The sequence below is a fragment of the Caretta caretta genome, chromosome 1 (assembly GCF_965140235.1).
Source record: "Caretta caretta isolate rCarCar2 chromosome 1, rCarCar1.hap1, whole genome shotgun sequence".
Classification (NCBI taxonomy): Eukaryota; Metazoa; Chordata; order Testudines; family Cheloniidae; genus Caretta; species Caretta caretta.
Window position 1 is genome coordinate 352463016 of NC_134206.1, and position 27112 is coordinate 352490127.

At 47.6% G+C, this 27112-nt stretch overlaps 2 protein-coding genes across 5 annotated transcripts in view; one reads left to right on the forward strand and one right to left on the reverse strand.

Annotated features, from left to right (window-relative positions):
* Window positions 1-24508, forward strand: part of DENND6B (DENN domain containing 6B) — a 40685-nt gene extending 16177 nt beyond the window's left edge. The window contains exons 6-20 of the mRNA XM_048823977.2: window positions 853-958; window positions 4483-4562; window positions 4801-4863; window positions 6198-6253; window positions 6881-7003; window positions 9311-9406; window positions 9733-9827; window positions 10445-10510; window positions 12637-12701; window positions 13308-13397; window positions 16218-16271; window positions 17971-18080; window positions 20778-20880; window positions 21710-21784; window positions 22147-24508. Of these exons, the coding sequence (XP_048679934.1) occupies window positions 853-958; window positions 4483-4562; window positions 4801-4863; window positions 6198-6253; window positions 6881-7003; window positions 9311-9406; window positions 9733-9827; window positions 10445-10510; window positions 12637-12701; window positions 13308-13397; window positions 16218-16271; window positions 17971-18080; window positions 20778-20880; window positions 21710-21784; window positions 22147-22269 (1305 nt within the window). The 3' untranslated portion in view covers window positions 22270-24508. The remainder of the gene's footprint in view (window positions 1-852; window positions 959-4482; window positions 4563-4800; window positions 4864-6197; window positions 6254-6880; window positions 7004-9310; window positions 9407-9732; window positions 9828-10444; window positions 10511-12636; window positions 12702-13307; window positions 13398-16217; window positions 16272-17970; window positions 18081-20777; window positions 20881-21709; window positions 21785-22146) is intronic.
* A 1470-nt stretch (window positions 24509-25978) lies between these two features.
* The window catches only part of LOC125625375 (uncharacterized), a 30112-nt gene continuing 28978 nt past the window's right edge, over window positions 25979-27112 (reverse strand). For all 4 annotated transcript variants that reach the window (XM_075124609.1, XM_075124610.1, XM_048827401.2 and 1 more), the window contains one exon: window positions 25979-27084. In XM_075124609.1, coding sequence (XP_074980710.1) covers window positions 26929-27084 — 156 coding nt within the window. In that variant the 3' untranslated portion in view covers window positions 25979-26928. The remainder of the gene's footprint in view (window positions 27085-27112) is intronic.

Genomic DNA, 27112 nt, shown 5'->3' on the forward strand with positions numbered 1-27112 from the left:
CTCAATGAGAGGCGGAAGCTATGCCAGCGGGAAAGCGTCTCCTGTCAGCAGCATGGGGTGGATATTGCTTTAAGTCGACGTAACTTGCGTTGCCTGGGGGGGATGGTTTTTCACACCCTTGAGCGACGTAAGTTACATTGACTTAAGTGGTAGTGTAGAGAAGCCCTTAGATGGGAGTAAAACGGAGGGCTAGACCCAATGGCAAAGTACTGAATTGGAGAAAGTGTCCAGTGGTTACTGAAAAGATTTGAGTTGGATCTTTGTGAATAATTTGAAAAGCAGAGTAAGCAGCACACTGAGGGGATACTGAATTGGAAGGTGGTGTAAAAACTAATGACGGAGAGCAGAAAAAGCAAAATGACATTAACTTGGAAAAGTGATCTGTCATTTCCCTGCTTCCTGCTCTGCTGGTTTGCTCCTCTGTGCCTGGTCTCTAGTTCTACTTGGTACCCTACTCCCTCAGGTAGCTCCTGGTGTGCTTGCACTGGCAGCTTCGGACCTACTGGCAATTAATGGCTCTTTACACTGGTGATCTTTTTTCTGCTGGGCTGCAGACTTGTCTCTTATGGTTGCAGTGGTCCCTAGTGGAGGGTGCTAGAATGGCTCCTTCCACCTTACAGCTGCTTCTACAGACATCCGGGCTCTTCCGTGAGTGTGGACGGCTGGAGAATCCAGCACAAAATAACCATCAAATGTTCCACAGACCGTGAGCACTGGAAACAACATTTTGGGCAAAATAGGTTCAGGTCCTGGGCTCCTGGCAAGAGTCCATTGTGGACCTCCGGCGGGCAGTGTCTGGGCACCTCTTGTAGATGGCGTGCTAGAAGTGCTGACAATGTGTATCTATTTCAGTCTCTAGTGCTGGTGTCACGCTTGCCTTATGTGAACCTCTTCCAGTCTCTGCTGCAGCTGATTGCTCCTGAGTACTTTGACAAGCTGGAGCCATGCCTGGAGGCAGGTAAGCAGAATGGGTGGACAGGAGGGTTTTGTAACGGGCATAAAAATCTAATATTAGTAAATGTGGAGGCAGGCGAGAGATGTATGCCATGGAAAATGGAAAAAACCATGGATAAGCAAAGTGTTGCAGAGCTGCACGTTACTAGTAGGGAGAAACATAAATTAGTTCCATTACACACGCACAGCTGTTGAGACCATTATTAAGGTTGGAAAGTCAAATGCTCAAAAGTTAGGACGTGCAAGATTTAAGGTGGTCTGTGCAACCTTAATTTGGATCCCTTGTGTGCACAAATTATGATAGTCTTTAATCACATGATCATATACTATTTTTTCCACATTCTCCCTGAGGCACAGAGAGAGTAAGGTCAAAAGTATCCACTTAATTTCGGCATCTAGTTTGAGAAACCTAGGACCTAATTTAATCAGAGTACTTAGTGTTATATATCACTTTGTGTATTCAAAGCACAGCTCCCCTTGACTTCAGTTGCTATTGTGAGAGCACAGGAATGACAGTCTCCCAGCTCTCAGTTATTGTCCCTGGACTTAGCTAGCCCCTAGGAGCCCAGAGCTGCTATGCATAAGAACGTAAGAGCGGCCATACTGGGTCAGACCAAAGGTCCATCTAGCCCAGTATCCTGTCTTCCGACAGGGGCCAATGCCAGGTTCCCCAGAGGGAATGAACCGAAAAGGTAATCATTAAATAACCCATCCCCTGTCCCCATTCCCAGCTTCTGGCAAACAGAGGCTAGGGACACCATCCCTGCCCATCCTGGCTAATAGCCATTGACCTATATACCAATAACCTGTCCTCCATGACTTTATCTAGTTCTTCTTTGAACCCTGTTATATAGTCTTGGCCTTCACAATATCCTCTGGCAAGGAGTTCCACAGGTTGACTGTGCGTTATGTGAAAAAAAAAAAACACACTTCCTTTTGTTTGTTTTAAACCTGCTGCCTATTAATTCCATTTGGTGGCCCCTAGTTCTTGTGTTATGAGAAGGAGTAAATAACATTTCCTTATTTACTCTCTCCACACCAGTCATGATTTCATAGATCTCTATCTATTTCCCCCTCAGTCATCTCTTTTTCAAGCTGAGAAGTCCCAGTCCTATTAATCTCTCCTCATACAGCAGCTGTTCAATACCCCTAATACTTTGTTGCCCTTTTCTGAACCTTTTCCAAGTCCAATATATCTTTTTTGCGCTGGGGTGACACATCTGCATGTAGTAGTCAGATGTGGGCATACCATGGATTTATATAGAAGCAACATGATATTTTCTGTCTTATTATCTATCTCTTTCTTAATGATTCCCAACATTCTGTTCGCTTTTTTGACTGCCGCTGCACATTGAGTGGATGTTTTCAGAAAACTATCCACAATGACCCCAAGATCGGTTTCTTGAGTGGTAAGAGCTAATTTAGACCCCATTATTTTATATGTATAGTTGGGATTATGTTTTCCAATGTGCATTACTTTGCATTTATCAACATTGAATGTCATCTGCCATTTTGTTGCCCAGTCACCCAGTTTTGAGAGATCATTTTGTAGCTCTTCGCAGTCTGCCTGGGACTTAACTATCTTGAGTAGTTTTGTATCATCTGCAAATTTTGCCACCTCACTGTTTACCCCTTTTTCCAGATCATTTATGGATAAGTTGAATAGGACTGGGCCCAGTACAGATCCCTGGGGGACATCGCTATTTACTTCTCTCCATTCTGAAAACTGACCATTTATTCCTACTCTGTTTCCTATCTTTTAACCAGTTACCAATTCATGAGAGAACCTTTCCCCTTATCCCATGACCGCTTACTTTGCTTAAGAGCCTTTGGTGAGGGACTGTAACAAAGCGAAGACTCACCGGTGTGGCACCTCTTGCTGGTCGTCTTGGGAACTAGCTCCTCAGTGTACAGAGGGCCCTCTGCAGGCCAGTGTCCCTTCTACCACTAGCCCTGTGTCCCTTCTGGACCCCTCGGGGTTCTGCCCACCACAGTACCCCCACTCTCTGGGTCTCCTCTCCCAGGGGAACACACAACCCTCTAAGCCCACCTTGCCTCAGTGGCTACTGCCAGTCATCATCTAGCCCCCACTCACTAGGCAGACTGCAGTCTGTAATAGCCACTCATCATTAGTAAGAGGTTAGGACCTGCTGCCTTTGCCTATCCTCGGGCTGCCGCTCTGCAGCCCCAGTACCTCTGTAAGCCTTCACCAAGGCCTGCAGCCTGGGAGTTTACCAGGCTGGAGCTCCCTTTGCCCTTTCCCAACAGTGCTCTACCTCAGGTACCTTCCTCTCAGGCAGCTAACCCTTCCCACTCCAGGGTTACAGTGACACTCCTCCTTCAGCTCCTGGCTCACAGCCCCTTTATCAGGGCCAGCTGGGCCCTGATTGAGTTGGCCACACCTGTGGTCAGCTACTCACTCAGCTTCCCACAGCTGTTCTCACTCCTCTTATGTTGGGAGGGGAGTAACCACCCCGCTATAGGGACCTTGTCAAAGGCTTTCTGAAAATCTAAATACACTATATCCACTGGATCCCCCTTGTCCACATGCTTGTTGATCCCCTCAAAGAATTCTAGTAGATTGGTGAGGCATGATTCCCCTTTACAAAAACCATGTTGACTCTTCCCCCAACAAATTATGTTCATCTATGTGTCTGACAATTTTGTTCTTTACTATAGTTTCAACCAGTTTGCCCAGTACTGAAGTCAGGCTTACTGGCCTGTAATTGCCAGGGACTTCTTTGGAGCCCTTTTTAAAAATTGACATCACATTAGCTATCCTCCATTCATTTGGTACAGAAGCTGATTTAAATGATTTCTAGGTTACAGACGACAGCTAGTAGTCCTGCAATTTCACATTTGAGTTCATTCCGAACTCTTGGGTGAATACCATCTGATCCTGATGACTTATTATTGTTGAGTTTATGAGTTTGTTCCAAAACCTGCTCTAATGACACCTCAATCGGGGACAGTTCCTCAGATTTGTCATGTAAAAAGAAAAGCTCAGGTTTGGGAATCTCCCTAACATCCTCAACCATGAAGACTGATGCAAAGAATTCATTTAGTTTCTCCACAGTGGCCTTGAGTGGCTCCTTTATCATCTTGATTGTCCAGTGGCCCCACTGGTAGTTTAGCAGGCTTGTTGCTTCTGATGTACTTAAAAAAATCTTTTGCTATTACTTTTGGAGTCTTTGGGTAGCTATTCTTCAAATTCTTTTTTGGCCTTCCTAATTATATTTTTACACTTCGTTTGCCAGAGTTTATGCTCCTTTCTATTTTCCTCATTAGAATTTAACTTCCCCTTTTTAAAGGATGCCTTTTTGCCTCTCATTGCTTCTTTTACTTCATTGTTTAGCCACGGAGGCTCTTTTTTTGGTTCTCTTACTAGCAAGCAGAGTTAGAGACCTTGTCCTGTAATAAAGACCAGCAGCAGTGGTGATATGTTCACAGCAGAATTCACAGAGACTACCTAAATTGGCTGCCGTTGTCTTTCAGGTTAAAGTTTTGCCTTTGTCCATGTTTTTGCAGTGTGCAATGAGATCGATCAGTGGCCACCACCGGTGCCAGGGCAGACGCTGAACCTTCCTGTGATGGGAATTGTCATTCAGGTACATGCTACTGATATTTGACTCTCAAACGCTCAAGCCACAGGCATTGATGGACACTGAACCAGAAAGGTGGCATATTTCTTTTATACTCCTTTGGATGTTAATGTTCCTGATGGCTCTAAATTCTTTCCCTTTGTTCCTAGTCTCTGCACATTTAGACATAAACAGGAAGTTTTCCTGCCTGCCAGCTGAGCCCATCTCCCCAAATAACCTCTCTGTGTTCCTGTTTGTAACCCAGGTGCGAATCCCATCCAGGGTGGATAAACCTGGATCAAGTCCCTTGAAGCAGTTCAATCAAGAGGTGAGATGGAGAAGAAAGTGGTGTAAAATGGCCCAATAGCAAGCAGAGTCTAGATCACTGAGTAAGAGAAGGGTGCTGTAAAATTGGAGCTCTTTGGAACTTGTCCAATGTGCTGCCTGGAACAACAGCTTCCTAAATATTCTTCTCACGTGTTTTCACTAAACTCTTCAAACTCCCACCAAGTAAGAATGACACTAACCCCTGCCTGGGCAGAGAAATCCCCAAGTGATGCTGCTTCAGCCTCCTGGATAATTGTACATCATTTCTCCTTGTTCTGCCATCTTAACCCCTGCCAATAATCACAGAATCACAGAATATCAGGGTTGGAAGGGACCTCAGGAGGTCATCTAGTCCAACCCCCTGCTCAGAGCAGGACCAATCTCCAACTACATCATCCCAGCCAGGGAAATTCATTTTCTAGAGAACATAACCACCACATTATTGGAGAATGACAATAAAACTCTAGATATCATGATGTAAAGGAAACTCGAAAAACTTTAGCACAGGATCCTTGGTGTGTCACTTAGCTACTTATTAACATAGAGACAAGAAAAATAAATGAGCCCTTTTCATTTCAGCTACAATGCCTTTAAAATTCTGTCCAAAACTTCATAAAACAAAACAAGGGCTATATTATATAAATATATGCTGTCCTGTGGACCTATAGATATGTGATAGTCTATATAGTTTTAAGAAATGCATAACAGATTAGATTTTAGTCCCTACCTGGTGAATCCAATGAAGTGAGCTGTAGCTCACGAAAGCTTATGCTCAAATAAATTTGTTAGTCTCTAAGGTGCCACAAGTACTCCTTTTCTTTTTACCTGGTAAAAATAATTCTTCTTGCATTTCTGCTCTTGCTTGTTCAGAAAAGCACCTTTTCTTCAGCCATTCAGCCTCAAATTCACTGGTGTGTTTGTCTGGCCATGTAATATACATCCTTCTCCTTTCCTCCTTTTTGCTATTACCTTTCATGCATTTCTGGACTCTTAGCATCCACCACCTTCCCTGATTATCATTTTCCCAAGCTCTGCTTGGATTCAGTGGGAAGGTTTCTCAAGCTTGGAAGACAAGGGTTTTTTGGCTGTCTCCTGAGGTAAGAAGTGAAATTCTTACACGTTGACTGGTTCAGCAGTTTACCCCCTGTCAATGCTGTCCACGTTTGCTCCTAGCTTGGCTTTCCAAACATTATCTTTGTCTAAGCTTTTTGATGCTTTGGTACTTACTGTAGATGGAATGTCTTTCTGTGACTGAAGTGGGCAACTCAGAGTAACAGTAGTTTGTGCTCAGGACATTTCCATTCATTAACTGCCTTTTTTCTCTCTCCCATTCAGAATTTGTTACCAGCCCCGTTAGTTCTCCCCAGTGTTCATGAACTGGATCTCTTCAGGTGGGAGTTAGCTTCTCTCAACACACTCCTCCCATTCTACCTCCTTCCTCTCTGCTCACAATGTTCTTTAACTGAATAAGAGGTTATGGGTATTGAGCGTGATCTTGATACTTCTTATCGCTATAGTGCATCAGTCTGAATGTTGGGTTGGTGGGAGCTGCACAATGCTTAAGGGCATTAGGGAGCTTTGCATTGCATGTATGGGCTTTTTGTATGCACAACCACCTGGACCATAGAGACAGGAATTTCTTCCTGACTTTGGCTGGGGATCATCCTATGCCCTGGCAGATTGGTTACCCTTGAAATTTTTAATGTTATTAATATACTGTAGATCCTATTCCCTTTTACATGTATCTTATTTTGCGTAAAATATATCCAGTGAGCAGTGAGATCCACAGAGTAACTATATATTGCTTAAAATGTTTCCTTTTAACAGATTTGAAATGATTTACAGGAAGTGTGTGTGTGTGTGTGGTTACCTTGTGGAACTCACTGCTGCAGGATATTAGAAACCCATCCTAGATCTTAAATGTGCAGATGAGCAGCTGAATGTGCCTAATACTGGAGTCTGTTCTTTCAGGAACTCCATTTGTAGCCTTACCCTGTTACTCTCTCTTTCACTAACAGATGTTTCCAGCCAGTGCTAATTCATATCCAGATGCTGTGGGAGCTGATGCTACTGGGGGAGCCAATAGTTGTAATGGCGCCATCCCCTACAATTTCCTCAGAAATGGTTCTGGCACTTACCAGGTAATTTGTTTGAATCGCGAGTGACTGCCACAGGATACTATTAATTCTCCTCCCTTTAAAACCACTGCTTTGTCCAGTGAATTGAATCTGATCTAATTTGTGTATGCAAGTACAGTAACTCCTCACTTAACATTGTCCTGGTTAAGGTGGTTTCATTGTTATGTTGCTGATCAATTAGAGAACATGCTTGTTTAAAGTTGCGCAGTGCTCCCTTGTAACGTTGTTTGGCAGTCGCCTGCAGTCCAGTGCTTGCAGGAAGAGCAGCCCGTTGGAGCTGGTGGGGGCTTGGAACCAGGGTGGACCGGCAGCCCCCCTATCAGCTCCCCTAAGTTCCCTGTGGGGCAGCCACCCAGCAGGCTACCAATTGCCGGCAGTTCAGCTGTCCCTCCCCCCCACTGCCGTGTAATGCTCCTGCTCTCTGCCTCAGAGCTGCTCCCCGAGCCTCCTGCTTGCTATGTGGGGGCGGAGGGGAAAGAGGGGTGCTAATGTCAGGGTGTCCCCCTCCCCCCGCTCCTGTACCCCGTTTCCACTGAGCAGTGGGCGGACACGACAGGGCTCAGGATAGAGGGAGCTTGCTGGCAGCAGCTGCTGTCTCAACTTGCTGATCTACTTAAAAAGGCAATGTACTTAGAATGGGGTCAGCGTACTAAAAGGGGCAATGCGCCTCTCTCTCTCTCGCACGCACGCAGAGTGTGTGTCTTTGTCTCTCTCTGCCATGCTGTGTCTCCTCCCTCCATTCGTGCTGCCTTGTAGATTGTAAGGCTACGTTAACAACGTGTTAACCCTTGAGGGCTCAGCTGAGTGCTAGTTCATTGTTTAGCAGTAAGGCATTCCCTGGGAAATATCCCACCCTCTTCCACCCTCTGATTTCACCACCGCAACCAAGCTTCATAATCATCATTGCTGTGTACAGTATTAAATTGTTTTTTTAAAACTTATACTGTGTGTGTGTGTGTATATCTATATATATATATATAGAGAGAGAGAGAGAGAGAGAGAGTGTCTTTTGTTGGGCAAAAAAAATTTCCCTGGAACCTAACTCCCCCCATTTACATTAGTTCTTATGGGGAACTTGGATTCGTTTAACATCGTTTTGCTTCAAGCATTTTTCAGGCACATAACTACAACGTTAAGCGAGGAGTTACTGTATATGTGTAAAATAAGAAACCACATAATTACTACAGTGTTTAAAACAGTTCTGCTCTTATTCCACCTGAACCAGGAAGAGAATGGTGAGAATCTCCAACTTGATAGGGTTGGTAGTTCATGAACCAAAGTTTCCTCTCCCCAGTTTTGTATGCTGTCTCAGCAGCCAGAGCCGTCCCTTGGGTAGGGCGAATTGGGGTGACCTCTCCAGGCCCCGCGGGCTGGAGTGATTGGCCGGTGCGGTTGTTCCCGGAAGACACAGGTGCCGGAACTGTGGGGTGCGGGCTTCTGGCCTCAGCTCAGGGGTGGTGGTGGGGGAGGGGGAACAGGGGTAAGGGGGCTGGCTTTCAGCACCCCCACTATTAAAAATATTCCAGCACCACTGCCGGAAGACGAATCCATCACTTTCGCAGGGCCTGCCATCTTGTTGGCGTTTAGCGGATACAGCGCCTGGCTCGGCCACCCACGTTTTGGTGCAGCAAGTCCCCTGCCCCAGCCGGAGCCCTGAGCTGCCGTGGCGCTATGGCCAACAAAAGCCCTGCAGAAGGCGCCAGCAGGAGCAGGCAGTGCAGCACCACGCCAGATCCATCCTGCCAGCCCAGCTGCCGATGCAGAGCGGGGGCCCCAAACCAGTGGTGGCTGGTTTGTCCTGGGCTCCGCACCCCCCTAGGGAGGGCCCTGTCAGCAGCACTCTGAGCCTATATCTGCACTTGGAGCTAGAGTGTGATCCCCATCTCAAGGAAACACACTTGCGCTAGCTCTCATAGAGCCAACTCACTAAACACAGAGCGCAGCCATGCCAGTGCAAGCCACAGCAGGGGCTAGTTGCCTTGAGTACGTACCCATGGGAGACCCTAGGCACATATTCAGGGTGGCTGGCTCCTCCTGCCACTTGCGCTGCCATGGCTACGCTCTACTTTCAGCATGCTGGCTCTGTCAGAGCTCATGTGAGCGTGACTCCTCAGTCTGGTAATGACACCTCCAGCTCGAAGGGTAGACATACCGCCAGTTTAGGGAGGGAGGGAGGGGAAATCCTCCAGTGTGTTTCATCTGGCAGAGCAAAGCAGTGACCACTAGGAAACTGACCTGTCCCAAAATTGTTCCTCTCCAGCGTGAGCTGTCTTTCACGATGACTACAATACTCCTGTATTATTCTTTCAGCTGTCTCACCCCTCTTAAGTACTGCTGTGACTACCGTCCATATTTCACTATCCATGACAGCGAGTTTAAGGAGTACACCACCAGGACACAAGCCCCGTAAGTACCCTGGTTGTCCTGTGTGAAAGGAACCTCTAGTCAGGAAAAACTTTTTCACTAGGAGGGTGGTGAAACACTGGAATGTGTTGCCTAGGGAGGTGGTGGAATCTCCTTCCTTAGAAGTTGTTAAGGTCAGGCTTGACAAAGCCCTGGCTGGGATGATTTAATTGGGGATGGGTCCTGCTTTTGAGCAGGGGGTTGGACTAGATGACCTCCTGAGGTCCCTTCCAACCCTGATATTCTATGATTCAGCACAAGCTGCATGAAGGACCTCTGTGGGCATTGTTGCTCCGGCTTCCACTTTAGTCTCAACCTTCTCTCTCTAGGCCGAACATTGTTGTGGGAGTCACAAATCCTTTCTTTATCAAAACACTCCAGCACTGGCCTCACCTTCTTCGGATCGGGGAGCTCAAAATGTCAGGTAAAGCTCTAACCGAAGCTTGTCTTTCTGCATTAGACTCAGAGGTTGACAGTGAGCTGGCCCATGCAGTGGTGTGTCTCAGCAACAGTTACATGTGCACATCTCCACCCCTCCGAGGATCGGGGACTCAGAGAGGGTAGTTCAGGCTGCTAGCCTGGGTGCTGAGGTCACAGCAGTTAAGGCAAAGTCTTAAGAAAATTACAACAAATTTAGTTTTTCTTTCTTCTAAGCTTTAAGGAAATGGAAGATTATTCTTGGGAATGAAGATGGAAGGAAATAGGAGAGAAGTGCTTGGTAGAGAGACACTGGTTTTCTTTTCTGAAAAACGAAGAGCGCTGCTGTAGGTTGGGCTGAGGAGTTCTTCTCTACACGACTCTTGTTATTACCTTTTTTCCTGTCACCACCGTGGGCTGGCAGAGGCAGGTCTGAAAGCTCCCTGTAGCAGTTGGGATACCAGCACTAGCTTAGTATTCATATCACAGGAGGATACAGTTTAAGTTTTGCATGTTTGGCATGGATGGTCTAAAGTGTGAGTCCTCCCACATGTGTGCTGTGGCTATGAGGCTAGAACTGCAGCCTTTGTAACCTGGTACTAGACCCTGTGTGTCTTTCCACAGGTGACTTACCCAAACAAGTCAAGGTGAAGAAACTAACCAAACTGAAAACTCTGGACACTAAGCCGGGTAATTCCCATTTAACGTCAGTTTTGGTTTAATTGCATTTATCCTTCCTCTTTGCTGAGTTTGAAGGCTTTGCAGCAATGTGTTTGTTGTGGGCATTGTCCTCTTCTCTGTGTGAGGAAGGAGAAGCCTTGGAGATGGTAGAAGCCTCATTAGAGGTTTCTCCCGGTGGTTGTTGGGAAGTACTTGTGTAGCCCGATGTGTAGCTTTATAGCTCTGACCGGCTGAAGACAGTGGGGTTTAGCAGTGTTTTGTGGGGCTGTTCTGTCTTCAGGGGTCTGTGGCTGGACTGAATCACCGGTCTGTTCCCCCTCCCTCGGTGTGTCTACTCTTATCTCTGCAGTGCAGTGATACAACTCAAGCCTCGCTTCTGCTTCCCTTAACTCGCCCCATTGTGCCTAGGCATTGCAGCTCACATGAAATAAGAGGGCCCCTGGCCCCAGACACAGGAGCTATATCAGCAGCAATGAGACTCAGAGCCCAGGTCAACTGACTCAAGCTTGTGGGACTTGCCCTATGGGGCTAAAAATAGTAGTGTAGACACTTGGGCTCTGAGACCTGCCCCTGAAGGGTTTCAGAGCCCAGGCTCCGGCTTGAGTGGGAACGTCTACACTGCTATTTTTAGCCCCATAGCACGAGCCTGAGTCAGTTGACTTGGGCTCAAAGACTTGCTGCCACGGGTCTTTATTTGCAGTGTAGACTTACCCTGAATCTTCACAGATTTGCAGGAAGTCTGGGGCTCTAGCCTCTTTGCAATGAATTAGCATTTCTAAGGAAACATCAGTTGGTGGGAAGAGAGGTGTAAAACCACGTGCTGGGGAGTGACGCATCGGAATGTTTGACTTGTGTATAAGTTTCCTTTAATTGTCGCATCTGGTTAAACCCACTATGGGTGTTGGTTGGCTTGGCCTGCCTCAGGCCAAATGAGTCCTGAAAGTGGCAAAAAGCACCCATGTCCATCTGCACCTAGCCAGAAGACACTGCCTCATTCTTTCAGCCACCGACTTGGTCACAGTGATCCATGAGCAGGTGATAAACTCTCTATACCTAATACACTAACAAAGCCTCTCGCTCTGAAAAATGCACAGCCTGCCCGCTTAGCAACAAGATCACATGAATACATCGTGATGGTGCTCAACACTCTGCAGTGGCTCCCCACTGACAGTCCAGTTTGTAGTCCCCTCTCTGGAACTGACCCTAACTATCTGAGAGGTTGGCTCCCCTGCCATGACTTCCCAGGACAGTTCTGTTCCATTGGGGAAATGAAGCTGTTGGCTAATAGGGAGAGGCTTGTGAGGGGAGAGACAGAACTTTCAGGGGAGCTGAGCCTAGACTTGGAGAATAGGTCCATCAATGACTGTTAGCCAAGATGATCAGGGATGCAACCCCATGTATCCCTAAACCTCCAACTGCCAGATGCTGGGACTTGGTGTCAGGAGTCTCAAAATTGCCCTGTACTGTTCATTCCCTTGGAAGCAGCTGGCACTGGCCACGACCAGAGACAGGTTACTGGGCTAGGTGGACCATTGGTCTGGCCCAGTATGGCTGTTCTTATGAATTCATTTCTGCAGGAGATGAGGCCACAGGCCTCACCATGCTCAGAACTCATGCTGAGACTTTCAATATGTTCTTGTCACAGACACGCAACACATCCCCTCCCTCTCAGATATTAATCAGGCTATTTAATCTGCAGGTTGGGAGTGGAGAGAAATTTATATAATTTCTATTGAGTATTTGGGAGGCTTTCAGATACGGTGAAGGGACCCATAAGTACCTAGTTAGGTAGATACAGCTATCTAACACCACTGAACTATTCAACTCAAGTCTAGTCCTGAGCTAATGCTGCTGGTTACGTGTCTTTTTCTGTGACATTTTCTTCTGAGGGTGGGGGGGGCCTTAGGGCAGTCGGAAGGTCTCTAAGGTTAATCCTACTGTGAGTGCTGTTGTGGCAGCAACTCTTGTCATTTGAGGAGGGTTCTGTTGTCAGAGCTTTTTCTCTAACTAGCCAGAGTGAGATTGGGAAATTCACCTCCCCTGCTTGTGAACAAGGCTTTACTGCACAATGTGACCTTGAGAAACTGGCAGCGGGGTGTGATTTGTTTTTAAGCATTTCTGTGTTTTTAATCTAGGAATCTACACCTCTTACAAGACATTTCTGCACAAAGACAAAACCCTGATAAAGAGATTGTTAAAGGTGAGCATTTCCTATCCCTATCCCCCATCCTGTATAGCGCTGCAGGAAAGCAGTGCAAAAGTCTGGATGAAACTGTTGAAGCCCAAAGGAGAAATAGTACTGGTTTTCCCTTTGGTCCAAGGTCTTTGACTTCACCCTGACCGCAGTCATGGTTTAGTCCAGGGTATCCAAGAGTGGGTTAAAATTCCCTGACCGCAGTCATGGTTTAGTCCAGGGTATCCAAGAGTGGGTTAAAATTACTGGGACGCTCTTCTCAGAAGATTATTTCACTTGATTGAGCTCTGGAGCCTAATGATGTCTTAACCGTTAGCATTGTTAGCAAAAAAGGAGAGGGATGATCATATTAGGCAGATCTAAACAATCTTGTCTAGGTGAGTGGCATCTCACTTTAGTGAGTGGAGCTTGTATTCTGGGCCAAGCTTGGGAGAGTGCACAAAATTATTCTTTTCCAGTCTGCCCCTTGACTGGCTGTATGCAGCTGCCGTGTTTTGCTGAGAACTGCACACACATGCATAACCTCAGCTCTTGCCTACTAAAGCTGCTGGCTGTTAAATGGTTTCTTCATGAGCTCTTCCCCTGCGCTGTAACTTCGCTCTCTATCTGCAGGGGGTTCAGAGGAAGCGCCCATCTGAAGTCCAAAGTGCCCTTTTGAGGCGCCACCTGCTGGAGCTCACACAGAGTTTCATTATCCCCCTGGTGAGTAGGGGGGTTGTTGATCTGTGTGGTGAAGGAGTATGGGGGCGATGAACAGCGTATGACTGAATGCTGGGTTCCACCCTGCCCTCTAGGTTATTCCACAAAGACAGGTTCTATGCCAGAGGCCTGAACACCATCACAGACATTTTAATTCTTCTTAGAGAAGAATAAACTTGTCTTCTAATTGGCAGGTTCTAGCAGGTTTGACTGGTACTGTGCTTAGCTCTGCAGTCCTGACACCCAGCACAATGTGTATAATGGGAACAAACCTTTTCTCCTGCACAAGAATTAACTTCTCCTCTGATTGGTCTCTGACACCTATTCTGCTATCTTAGCCTGTATCCAGCTAAGAGATGGCAAGGGAGATGTTTACAGAAGGGAATGGAAAGCTAACCCCAGGGTTCCCATCAACTTTGATTGGAACAATGGGCTTAAATCCCACACACCAATTTGAAAACTTCCCCTGCTGTATCTGTATGCATCCGATGAAGTGAGCTGTAGCTCACGAAAGCTTATGCTCAAATAAATGTGTTAGTCTCTAAGGTGCCACAAGTACTCCTTTTCTTCCTGCTGTATCTAGTATTTAGTAGGGCTGTCAAGCAATTAAAAAATTTATTTGTGATTAATCGCACTGTTAATAATAGAATACCATTTATTTAAATATTTTTGGATGTTTTCTACATTTTCAGACATACTGATTTTAATTACAACACAGAATACAAAGTGTGCAGTGCTCACTTTATATTTATTTTTGATTACAAATATTTGCACTGTATAAAACAAAAGAAATAGTATTTTTCAGTTCACCTAATACAAGTACTGTAGTGCAATCTCTTTATCATGAAAGTTGAACTTACAAATGTAGAATTATGTACAAAAAAACTGCACGAAAAAACAAAACAATGTAAAACTTTAGCGCTTACAAGTCCACTTAGTCCTACTTCATGTTCAGCCAATCATTCAGACAAACAAGTTTGTTTACATTTGCAGGAGATAATGCTGCCCTCTTCTTGTTTACACTGTCACCTGAAAGTGAGAACAGGCGTTCTCATGGCACTGTTGTAGCCAGCATCGCAAGATATTTACGTGCCAGATGCGCCAAAGATTCGTATGTATCTTCATGCTTCAACCACCATTCCAGAGGACATGCATCCATGCTGATGATGGGTTCTGCTTGATACAATCCAAAGCAGTGCGGATTGAGGCATGTTCATTTTCATCATCTGAGTCAGATGCCACCAGCAGAAGGTTTTTTGTTGTTGTTCTTTTTGGGTGGTTTTTTTTTTTTTTGGTGGTTCGGCTTCTGTAGTTTTCGCATCAGAGTGTTGCTCTTTTAGGACTTTTGAAAGCATGCTCCACACCTCGTCCCTCTCAGATTTTAGAAGGCACTTCAGATTCTTAAACCTCGGTTCAAATACTGTAGCTATCTTTGTAAATCTCACATTGGTACCTTTTTATTTTGTCAAATCTGCAGTGAAAGTGTTCTTAAAATGAACAACATGTGCTGGGTCATCATCCGAGACTGCTTTAACATGAAATAGATGGCAGAATGTTGGTAAAACAGAGCAGGATATGTACAGTTCTCCCCCAAGGAGTTCAGTCACTAATTTAATTTAATTTAATTAACGTATTATTTTTTATCAAGTATCATCAGCACGGAAGCATGTCCTCTGGAATAGTGGCTGAAGCATGAAGGGGCATACATATGTTTAGCATATCTGGCATGTAAATACCTTGCAATGCCGGCTACAAAAGTGCCATACGAAAGAGACGTTTTGGGGTGTCTCACTTTCAGGTGACATTGTAAATAAGAAGCGGGCAGCATTATTTCCCATAAATGTAAACAAACTTGTTTCACTTAGTGATTAGCTGAACAAGAAGTAGGACTGAGTGTACTTGTAGGCTCTAAAATTTTACATTGTTTTGATTTTGAGTTCAGTTATGTAACAAAAAAGAATCTACATTTGTAAGTTGCACTTTCACGATAAAGAGCTCACACTACAGTATTTGTATGAGGTGAATTGAAAAATACTATTTATTTTGTTCATCATTTTTATAGTGCAAATATTTGTAATCAAAAATAATATCAAGTGAGCACTGTACACTTTGTATTCTGTGGTGTAATTGAAATTAATATATTTAAAAATGTAAAAAAGCGTCCAAAAATATTTAATACATTTCAATTGGTATTATACTGTTTAACATTGCAATTAAAACTGCGATTAATCACGATTAATTTTTTTATCTCGATTAATTTTTTTGAGTTAATCGCATGAGTTAACTGTGATTAATCGACAGCCCCAGTATTTAGTTCTTATGGGTTCGTGCCCTACCATAGTATTTGTTAAGAGCCCTGTCTGGATGTCTGTTCCTGGTCATGGTAATGGTTGCTTTTTTCAACCCCTCTTCTGTTCCTGCTCTGTTAGAGAGCGACTTGCTAGACGTTCCAGTTAGAATCGCATTGGCTTCTCCCTCTAATTTGTTCCAAGGAGGGGAGTTGTGATGACAGTGTTTTCTGAGTCTCACTCAGCTCCTGTTGTTCATTCCCTCCCATCAGATCTCATCCTGTGTGGCATTCTTAAAACTTTAACGGCAGCTGGTTTTAATGTCTTAGCTTCCCCCGGCGGTGGGGATGGTGGGGAGATAAGCAAACGAGCATCTGGACTTGTGGAAACCTACACAACAAAGAAGGGGAAAAGAGAATGAAAGGTTGTTCACTGCATGGCATGTTGGTGTCTCCTGAAGCACAGCTTGACACCTAATGACCTTGGGAAGGGCTCTCTAATTAGTCTAAGTTCTGTTTTCACTGCTACTCCATAGGAGCATTACATTGCGAGTCTGATGCCTCTACAGAGGGCCATTACTCCATGGAAGGTATGTCTGTTTTCATTTGATTTCCTTATAGAGATTTGGAATAGTTACACTTCTGGGCTGATCATTTTCTTGGGAAATTGTCCCAATGTTCCCGAATGCAACAGACTGCTCAGATGTGGGGAAAGTGCCCAAGGCCCAGGCCCTCTAGAGCTCCTAGATCTGGGTCACAAGAGTGCCCAGGCCCTCCAGGACTTAGATCTGGGTGTGACATTATCCAGGATACAATCTGGAATGACGGAGCTGTGTCCTCTCAATTCTCCAACCTGGGGTTCCTTTTACCCTGCTTTGTGGTGAAAACAACTACTCCTGGTCTGTCCACACACAGTCTCCAGCATGTAAATCACTCCCAGCTATACTGTATGAGTGCTATAGCTAGCCATTCCTGAATTACATTTCAGGGCAACACCAGCAAACTCCCAGTCCCAGACTTTCCCCCAGAAATGTGCCTCTTGTACTGCTCACACTCCTCCTGGACGATACAAGCTCATATGAAGTCTGTCATTTACTAATAGAAAATTATATGCACAAATCCTGGTCTCCCAAATGGAGTTTCCCAAACACACTGGTTTAGATAAAACAATAAAGTATTAACTGCAGATAGATTTTAAGTGACAACAAGTAATGAGGCATACAAGTCAGAATTGGTTACAAAGAAATCAAAGGTAAAACACAACTAAAACCTAACTTAACAAGCTGAGTGAATACAAAGCAAAAATCTCTCTCACCACATGTTCCAGCAGTCTTACTGGCTGAACCTCTCTCAGTCAGGGTCTTCCCCCCAGTCCAGTGCTACTTTCTTGTTCTTTAGGTGTTGATGGATGCTGTGGGTAGAGAGCAGGGAGAGATGTTTTGGGGTGTCTGTCCTGTCTGTGTCTAGCCCTTTCTCTTGCACAAGAATCATCTCCAGCTGATGTTCAGGAGACAGAAAGTCTATGGGGTCAGGAACCTTATGGTGCTTCTTTGTCAAAATGTAGATTTTTTGCCCATACCCTCTCTTTTGCCCAAGAGTGGCTACTTAATCAGGTGATGGTCCATTTGATCTCGTTGACACCTGGGTGAGGCATTGGCTAGCCTTTTGTCTCTGGGGAACTTGTCTGTGACTGCCCTCCAGAACATTCTGGACCATGTCTTGGTAATGTTATACAATGCAATCTTATCTCTTTACATACAATGTTGCCAAACATTTTACAGGACAATAATGATCAGCAAATCAGGAATTTTCAAATTATACCTTATGCTTTGTACAAAATTTAACACAGTATTATAAAAGGGAGAACAGGGGGGTACAGACTGTCACACTGGATCATAGGACAACCCAAGAGTGCCCAGCCACAAGGAGCTCATCCCCTCTCCCCCATCCCCCAGGCAGGACTGTTAGGAAAGATGTAGGAATCTGTGAAATACTATGGCCCACTCTCAAACTGCCCTTATTACAAGGACAGGATTGTTCTCCCTGAAAAGGGAGATAGAATGAACACTGGGACAGATGTTTCCTCTTTACAGGAGTTTTCAGCTGAGCGAGGCTGTTAGAGATCTGTAACGTAAACTCTCCTAGCAGAATTGTTTGAGATGTGCAGTTTCAGGCACTTGGTGGTTCTCCTAGGTTCTCGGTGTATCCTGCATAGACTCTTCCTAGGAGCTCTGAGCTTCATTCCCAGTACTTGGGGCTGCATTGCGATATGTTCTTTTCGTTGCACAGAATCCTCCCCAGATCCGTCCTTTCCGACAGGAGGATTTCATGAAGACCCTTGAACATGCTGGTCCCCAACTCACCTGTGTACTTAGGGGTGACTGGTTAGGCCTGTACAGGTAAGAATGTGGTGTTTGGTTGTCTTGTCTCATCATCAGCAAGTAAAGGGTATAACGACCATACCTGCCAAATCCTGGCTTAGACTCATCGGGAGAAGAGAGCAGCTTCAAGGGAGAGACCATTCCCTTTGAAAAGCTTGAGGCCAACGGGGAACTGGCCAGGTTATAAGGGCCGGGAGGAACAGCAAACAGAGTTAATCCTGCTTATGTATAAATAATATTTATACATGACACGGAACTGTCAGGCTTTAGTAGGACTATAAACTCTCCTGTTTCAGGGTGATAGCCTGCCCCTGAGTGTGATAGGTTTGGGGAGAAACTTCCTCCAGAGGCACATTATTCCATCATTGTCCACTAGGGAGTTCCATGTACACCTTGCTCCTGAAGCAGCTGGTTCTTGCCACAGTCAGAGACGAGGTACTGGCCTAGATAGACCATGGTTCTGATCCAGTATGACAATCCGTATGTGTTTGTACAACACCCAGCACAATGGGACCCTGATGCTGATTGGGGCCTGTAGGTGCTACCTTATTATAGATAATAATAGAGGGTCTTTAGGATAAAGTTTGAGACGACTTGTATCAGGGCTCCCCCCATTATTATTCTAATGAAAAATTAGAGAGTTGCAAACAGAACAGAGCAAACCTTCATCAAAATCTGAGGGGGAAACTGAAACCAGATACTCAGTGGATAGGAGAAATACGGAAAGCATTGGGGTCCAGATTTTCAGAGCTGTTTAGGCCCTTTGAAATCAAGGAGTTAGGCACCTAAATACCTTCAAAACTCTGGACCTGGTGCTGAAAGAGATCCAGAAAGTGGACAGGCACATTACGTATGGATTTGGAACATAAGGCTGCAGATAAAGTCAGTGCAATTGTAGGTTAAATCAAGCAGCAGGAAAGTGAATAGCTCCTGTCTCTGCAGTTTTGGTGTGACAATAACTGCAATATTCAATTACTTACTTAACAGAAAAATATTGGCAAATAGGAGGAAGTTCAGAGAACGTGACCAGGGTCTATGGGGCAGAACCTTGTGTGCTCTGCAGTTCTTAACGATGGAACTTTCTGCATAATCCATCTCTCGGCACAGAATTGTACTCCAAAATCTAAGCTTGAATTTAAAAAGAAGATTATTTGTTTTATGGCAGCACTTAAAGGCCTCAATTGAGATTGGGGCCCATTGTGCTGGGGCACTGAGCCTTTATATGGTTACAAAGAAACCTTTAAAAGCATGAACTGAGTGCCACTGATAAAGTGCCGTCTGCTTGAATCTGCAAATAGCGATTTTTTTCAGGCTATAATGAAGGTCTGAAATTCTCCATTCTTAACCGGGGATAAACTCTGAAACATGACAGCGTAGATCTCAACAGTGTTAGCTGATTACTTTAGCATGAATATCCACCTACTCTGCATATCCCATAATCCCAAACTGCCTCCTTCCGTCTACGCCTTCTCAGATGTCCTTTGCCAGCTGCCAGTTTCCCTCTGGTGATTTCTCCATGTCACTTTTCATTCCCAGTCTGAAATTCTGAAGCACCCTGAAAATTAAAAATGAAGGGGCCGTGTAAAACTAATGAGCTGTGCTAATGCTTCATTCCTGTATTTCATTCAGTAAAAACCTCCATTTGTAAATGAAGCTGCTACAGAATCACCTATCAGCTGCACTGTGGAGGGCTGCAGTGTACACAAGCCCTTGCTTATAAAGAGAGAAAAAGACCTAAATGTGTGGAGTTTAGCTCAGTGACAACAATAAGTGTTCGGTGCAAACACCAAAGAGGGAGGGGAGTTGCAGTGCCGGGGGACGGAGCTAAGACTGTTAAACTGAGAGAGCAAGTTTAAGATGATTATAAAACACACAATGGCACTGCACTGGATGTGGCTGTGGAGTCATTTCCCCGTGGAAAGGCCAGGAGCACCATTTCCTGACACGCTGGAAACTGGATTGGGCAGAATTCTAGAAAATGAACACAAGGAGTCTGTGGCAGGGCCGAGAATAGAACCCAAATCTTCTGTGTTCTAGTCCAGTGCCTTAACCATCAGACCATGCTGCCTGCCCAGAGGCGGGAAGCATTCATCATTGCCTGCCTCAGGGCAGCCAACTCGCCGGACACCAGCACCTGTGTATAGTATGAGAAGCCAACTTCTGAGACTAAGAATAAATCGGGCCATTGATATGAGAGGTTAGGGAGGGTGGAGTCAGAAAGGTGCCTTCTCCCTAGCAACCTATACGTGACTATAACAGGGTTCAAGACTATAACAGGATTCAAAAAAGAACTAGATAAATTCATGGAGGATAGGTCCATCAGTGGCTATTAGCCAGGATGGGCAGGAATGGTGTCCCTAGCCTCTGTTTTCCAGAAGCTGAGAATGAGCGACAGGGGATGGATTATTTGATGGTTACCTGTTTGGTTCATTCCCTCTGGGACACCTGGCATTGGCCACTGTCGGAAGACAGGATACTGGGCTAGATGGACCTTTGGTCTGACCCAGTATGGCTGTTCTTATGTTCTAACCTATCCACGTCCCTAATTACACTGAACCAAGAATTCTGTCCCCCCTCCAAAGTCTCTGTGTTGGACCCACCTTTTCAATGGATGGGAAATCCCTATGGATAGTGAAGAAACCAGACAGCAAGTACCATTCTCCAGAGCCCCGTCCGCTCTCCTTCCCCATCTCAGCTTCACGTCTCTTCCTGCAGACGTTTCTTCAAGTCTCCCAACTTCGATGGCTGGTACCGTCAGAGACACAAGGAAATGACCCAGAAGCTGGAGGCCCTTCACCTGGAGGCGATCTGCGAGGCGGTACGTTCCGACAAAAGGGGGTGAAAGCAAATGCAGGGATCCCTATGCCTGGGTGTCATTACTAGTGATGGGATGCCCACTGGCATGTCCCGATTCAGCACTCCTGGAGGGGGGGACTGTACTCCACATCCCAGTCACTGCCTGACTCTCAGTGCATGGGAGTCCAGTTTGGGGTCAGACCAGCCTTCCCAGGAGCCAGCACAAACCCTGCTCTGCCTCCTGCTGGCAGCCATTTTAATTCTTCAGACCCTTCCAGAGCCAGCTGAGTTCCTGATCGGATGCCTCTCCTCTTGCTTGATTCCTTCCTGGGAACTGAAATAGACAGGAATTCCGACAGCAACTCCCTGGAGGACATTTCTCAAATTGCAAGGCCTGAGGTGCCTCCGGCTCCTGCCGAGTGCATGGTCTGAGTGCAGTGCCCCAGCGCAGAAATGCCACAACCGTCTCCTTTTGGCAGCTACATGTGGACTCTGAGCACACGGCAAGAGTAATGTGCAGGAATCCTGGCAGTGCCCGGGAGCAAGAGGACAGAGACCCATGCAAAGCCTGCACATTGTCACATCCTTGCTGGACTCTCCGCTCAGCTGGGAGCGGATAGCGTTGCCACAGACAGAGAGCTGGGAGGACATCGTCCTGCTCAGGCAGCCTGGAACCCATTGTGCTGCATTCAGCACATGCAAATACCCAGCCTTGGGCACAGCTGTGCGAGGAGCAGGACCTCTGTCCCCACCCCTGCCTCGGTACTAGGCTTTGTTTGGGAGATAGCTCTGAGGGGAGCTGCTGTACGGAAGGAGATTCCCTTAGGAAAACTTTTCTTCTCTTGCTATAGAACATTGTGGCCTGGATGAAAGACAAGTCCGAGGTGGAGATCGTTGACCTGGTTCTGAAACTTCGCGAGAAGCTGGTGAGTTTCTTCTCTCCTACTGCTTGGGTTCCTAGGGGCATGGGCCCTTCTGGTGGGGAGTGGATCACACACAGTGTATAGGAGACTGTGTATTCCTGCCGTTCCGCTCTGCTGAATGGAGTACAAAGTCAGCCAGGAAGGTGTGAGCCTCTCTTAGCTATGCTAGAAAAAGGATCCTACAGTCCTGCTCTTCTCACCCCACCCTTGGGTCTCAAACCATCTCCACAGGGCAGCACTGCTCAGGGCCTGTATATCTTTTCAGGTAAGGAGAGCCTGTGTAAGGAGAGTTAATGGCACAAGCAGAAAGGGGATACTTGGAGTCTGTATTAAAAATTCCCCCTCCTCTCCTTCCCTCCCCCCAGATCAGAGCCAGGTGTCATCACCTGCCTGTGAAGGAGGAAACGCTGCAGCGAGTGGGCCTTTACATTGAGACCATTATTGGTTCCCTACCTGAGGATCTCCAGACTGTGCTGCACCACCACTGAGCCACCCAGTACCAGAGCTCTGCTGGGAAGGGACTCCCCATTCACAGCGTCTCCTTCAGAGCTGCAGGTGGCTGCAGTCAGATTTGAGGAAGAAACTTCTGCCCTGATCCAGCACCATGGTGACCTGGATTCTGCCTACCAGTGCGCCTGGGTTTGAGTCCTGAGCGCGGGGTAGAATTGACGACGGGAAGGTGAACTGTTTCCGTGCACGAATGTTTTCTGTCCAGCCCTGCTCTCCTGGAGGAGCTGGAGGAGGAGAGCTCTGTGTGGCCATCAATGTGGCAGAGGGAGGCAGCCAGGGGTCCAGTCCCATATGGAAGGCTGTGTAGAACCAACACAGAAATCCCCATCCTTGCCTCATGCTAGGCCCATTGATACGTACATGTCTATCATGCCCACTTGTCATGGCCCCAGCTGTAGAGACAGGAACACTCTGTATATGGGGTTTATGTACAGAGGCTGCAGGAGAAACCTGACTCTCTCGCTAATCTTGTGATTCCAGCCCCCTTCACACGGGGGATGTGGAAAATCCACCACTATCCCCACAACGGGCTGACCCATTTCTGGAGAGAGCAGTCACGGGCCTAGTGAATTGTTAGTGGAGCTGAAGGCAAGATAAAGGGGAGAAGTGGCTGCTGGAAGGAGCGGACCTCTCCAGAGCAGTGTGTGTTGGACAGGCTGGAGCTCTGAGCACACCGTGGAGCTCTGGGAGTGTGAGAGAGCAGGGAGCAGTCTCCTGTGCAGTGAGGGATCTGACCAGAGAACGTCTAACGAGGAGCGTTTCTGTCCTCCAGAGTCTCAGCCCCCTTGCCCATCAGGCAGGACACAGTGCACCGCTGCTTAGAGCCTGCATTACCTGCCCTAATGGGCGCTGGCTCCCTTGTGGGTACGGAGCTTGCATCTCCTTGTACTGCCAGCGTGATGCTCCCCTGTGCTTCCTCGTCCTTACCCACAGCATCAGAGGACTCTGGCACTGCTGTCTCTGTTAGTTCTGGGGGGCCGGTGGGGACCAAAAGGGGAAGGGCTGCATGCAGTCGTAAGGGATGAATGAATGATGTGCTGGCTTTTCTACCAGTGCTAAAACGGCTGACTGCAGTCTCCCCCTCTTTTCAGAGCAGTGTTTCTCCAGGCTCTCTGACCGCTGGTTTAACTCACCCTCAGGGCTGCCCTCTGAGAGCCAGTACCAGGCCCTCGTGCTTCACCCTCTGCCACTCTGAGCAGAGCCCGGAGCCTTCTTGCCATGGAATAAGTGTGCCCCATGTTCAATGGGCCTTGGGGAAAACCTGGCGTCTGGGGCCCCCGCGCTGCTTCCCCAGTGCAGGCCTAGAATGGAACTTCTTGCACGGTAGGGACGGCCAGGGTGTTAGCCGAGACCTTGCACAAAGGCGTCCTGCGAGCTGTGTGTACAGGGAGCGGGTACAAGGGGGCAGTGGTGGGGAGGATGTGGTGTTTTCTTCAGCGCACTCTGCCCTCCATTGAGCTGTCTCTCATTTACATGGAGGGGTCAGTAAAGAACAAATGCCGGAATCCTCCCACCTCTCTCTGCCCCCGACTCTGGGGGGATGGTTCCTCCATCCCCTGCTGCACGTAGTCTAGAAGAAAGCAGGGCAGCAGCAGTCCTGGTAGTGAGTGTTAGCTGCAGCCCTTAGCCCTCCTTCGTGGCTGCACTGCCCTGCCCTGGCTGGAGAAGCAGGTGGGCAGGGCCCCCCATGCAGTAAGTTACTCTGTAAACTGCTCCTTCGTGACAAAGCCCAGTCTGTATAGTGTATACTCTATATAGAGATGTGTGTGTGCTAACTGTGCAGTGCCCGCATGAGGGACTTCAGTCACTACCATATAGTAGTAAATGTTAGCTTAAAAAACGGCCTCTTGTCTTGGAGCCTCAGTGGGATGGGCTGAGCTTTGTTTTGAAAAGAAATGGGCATTTTCTGCACGCTGTGCTTGGAGTAAGAATAACCCTGGGTGCTAGCATGCTCATCATCTCCAGCTAGCCTCTTCTCGACAGTCAGCGTAAAATTGTCCAGGGGAACGGCGACACACCTAGAGAACTCAGGTTCTTCCCACTCCGCTAAAGAGCAGCCTGAATTCTGAGCCTTCGCATGCTGCAAGGGGTTGGATTGTGTCTCTGGCTCCTACAATTCATTGTGTCCTCCCTTGTCTTCCTCCTGAGGGCATTCTGCACACAATATTTTAAAATTCTCCAGATTTTACTCGTCAAATAAACGTGAAGGCTCCACTATGGCATTGGGGAACTCAGGCCACTGGCTGCACAGAGGTGGGAGATCACCCCACCCCGGGACACAGACTCAACAGTGAGGCTGCACCCAACCCTGACAACACAAGGACTGGGCCTGCCCCAGAAACACCCTAGGGCCCTGCCCCTCCATGCAAAGTGTAGGCTGGCTGGCTCAGCAAGGCAGGGTCTAAGTGTGGAGGGATCCAAATGTGGGTTCAGAGGGTTCTGGGTGGGGGTATCTCAGTGGGGGATCTGGATGCACAGGGGCTTGTTGGAGGGCTTCTCTGTGCAATGGTAATGGGACTCTGCAGGGGGGTCCAGGTGAAGGTGGTTGGGGCTCAGTGGGATGGGGGTCTAGGTGCAGGTGGAGTGGGGCTTAGCAGGAGGGTTCTGAGTGTGGGCAGTGAGGATTCAAGGGGGAGCAGTTCCCTGTACAGGGATCCATCTCCCTGCACCTGAGGAGCGATGGGTGCAGGAAGCAGGGGGAAAGAAGGGGGGTTTACAGAACTTCCTGCAGCCAGGGGAGAAATCTGGGGGTGGGTCTGACCTGGCCCTGGATGCTGTGCAGGGGAAGAGGAAGTCCTGTCCACCCCAGCCCAGCTGGGACTAGCAGCTGAGCCTGGCCCAGTCTTCCCCAGTCCCACCCTCTGGCCCACAGTGATTTAATTCTCTGCTGGCTGCGCTGGGCATCCACAACATACTGCTGGGGAGGGTCACATGACCGCTCTTGTGGCTTCCCTTTGCTTTCCCATCAGAAAGTCAAATTTTTCTGCAGGGAAGCACAGAAATCTGTGGGGGGGACATAAATTCTGGGCATATGCAGTGGTGCAGAATTGCCCCATGAGTAAACCTGTCTGCGCTACAGGTTCTAGGGGTTTGGGTGGAAATTAATGGAAAGGTGGCATTACAGCACACAGATAAATATTTGAGCAAAATGGGGCTGGTTTGCTATGTGGGTCAGGCCTGACTCCTTCAAAGCCAGATGTGGCTGGAGAGTTCAGAGAGGTCACAGCTCCTGCATCACCAGCCCTGTGGACAGGCAGGGCAGCTGTTTTACGCTGCCCATACGAACCAGCAGCTGCTGTTCAGTGAGGCACAATTTCAGCCCTCGGGAGTCAACACCAACAGGGCCAGAGCTGAGACAGCGTTGGTCTGGCTTTTAACTAGCTGGGGGTGAAGGGGGTTAATGCTGATAAGTCTCAAGCCTGAGTGCACACAGGAGGGAGCAGGAGAACTTCTAGGGCCAGCTGTTTTCATTCTGGGGCATTAACCAAGAACCCCTTTACCCCCGCAGGAAAGGCTCCTGGCGTGGGTTTTGTTTTACCCAGTGGCAGGAAGGATGAGGAGTGGCTAAGCATCCGCCTTTGGGCCCTGGTGAGGCCCCAGAGGTGCTCTGCCATAAAAAGCAATGTGAACACATTACACGTGGAGCGTTCAGAGGGAGCTGGGGCAGGTAATACAGGTGAAGCCAGCTTGGGAAGAAACCATCTTTTTATTCTCAAGAGATGGCAGCTGAGGGCCAAGCAAGGTCTACTGCCTCCTCTGGCCAGCCACAGTTAAGATTCAATTGCTACTAGTGAGGGGGATGCCCATATCCCTCATGGGAGCTCTCTGCACCCCAGTTATCTCCTTCCATGTTTGAATTAGTACAGATCCTGTGAGTTCCCAAGCTGTGAACACACACAGAGCTGGGTACAGTGCCTGGCACAGACAGGGACCTGCTCCAGGGCCGGGGTTCCTAAGCACCAGAATAAATCAATTCTGCAAGAGAAAGGAAGTCCCTGCTCCACAGAGCTTCTGCCCTAAATCCTATGGCCTTCTAGTAGTGATAGCCATGGTTCCTTCAAGCTCCGTTCCCTCTCATGGAGGCCTGCAGCAGCCCCAGGGTCCCCACTGGGGAGGGGAGGGGAGACTGTCCCTCCCAGCCTTTTGCAGAAGCTACTTTGGAGATGACGGAAGGACAGCAGTGTATATGGGAGAGAATTTAAGTGAGGTCTTGGCCTCTTCTCCCTTGCAGCCCTTAACTGCCCTTAAGCAAACCATAGTTGGTCACACAACATTTGCTAATGATTTTGCTGCTTTGACTAACCAGGGGCCTCTCCAGCCTGGGTTGCTGGCCCCAGCCAGCTTGCTGCCAGACACAGGTGTGGCTTTAAGTCTGTGATTGCAAAGTCATTTCTCATAATTCAGAAGGGTGGTGCAATCAGGGCAGACCCTACTGCAGCCGGTGCCTGTTTTTCAGGAAGGCTGCACCACAAAGTCAGTGCAGGGCTGACTCCTTATTATCTAACCATTGCCTGGTGCAATGTCCAGGGGACCAGGCCCCAGCGAGGAGAGAAGTTGTGTAGTGCTCCTACGAAATGCACAGCAGCTGCTGCAGACTGGGAGCCCAGTGAACAGCAGAGACCAATGCAGGCACTCTCCTAGCACTCAACACCGAACGATTCTTCGTAGCAGGCTTTGAGGCCGGGGTAGTATCTCAAGGGGAGTGTCTCCCCCAGAGCCTCCTGGCGGAAGTTCTGCCGCAGCCAGCCGTAGACCAAACTGTGCAGGAGCCCTTGGAGGGACATGGTCAGGGCCTGCGAGAGAGGGAGAAGTGAGAGCAGC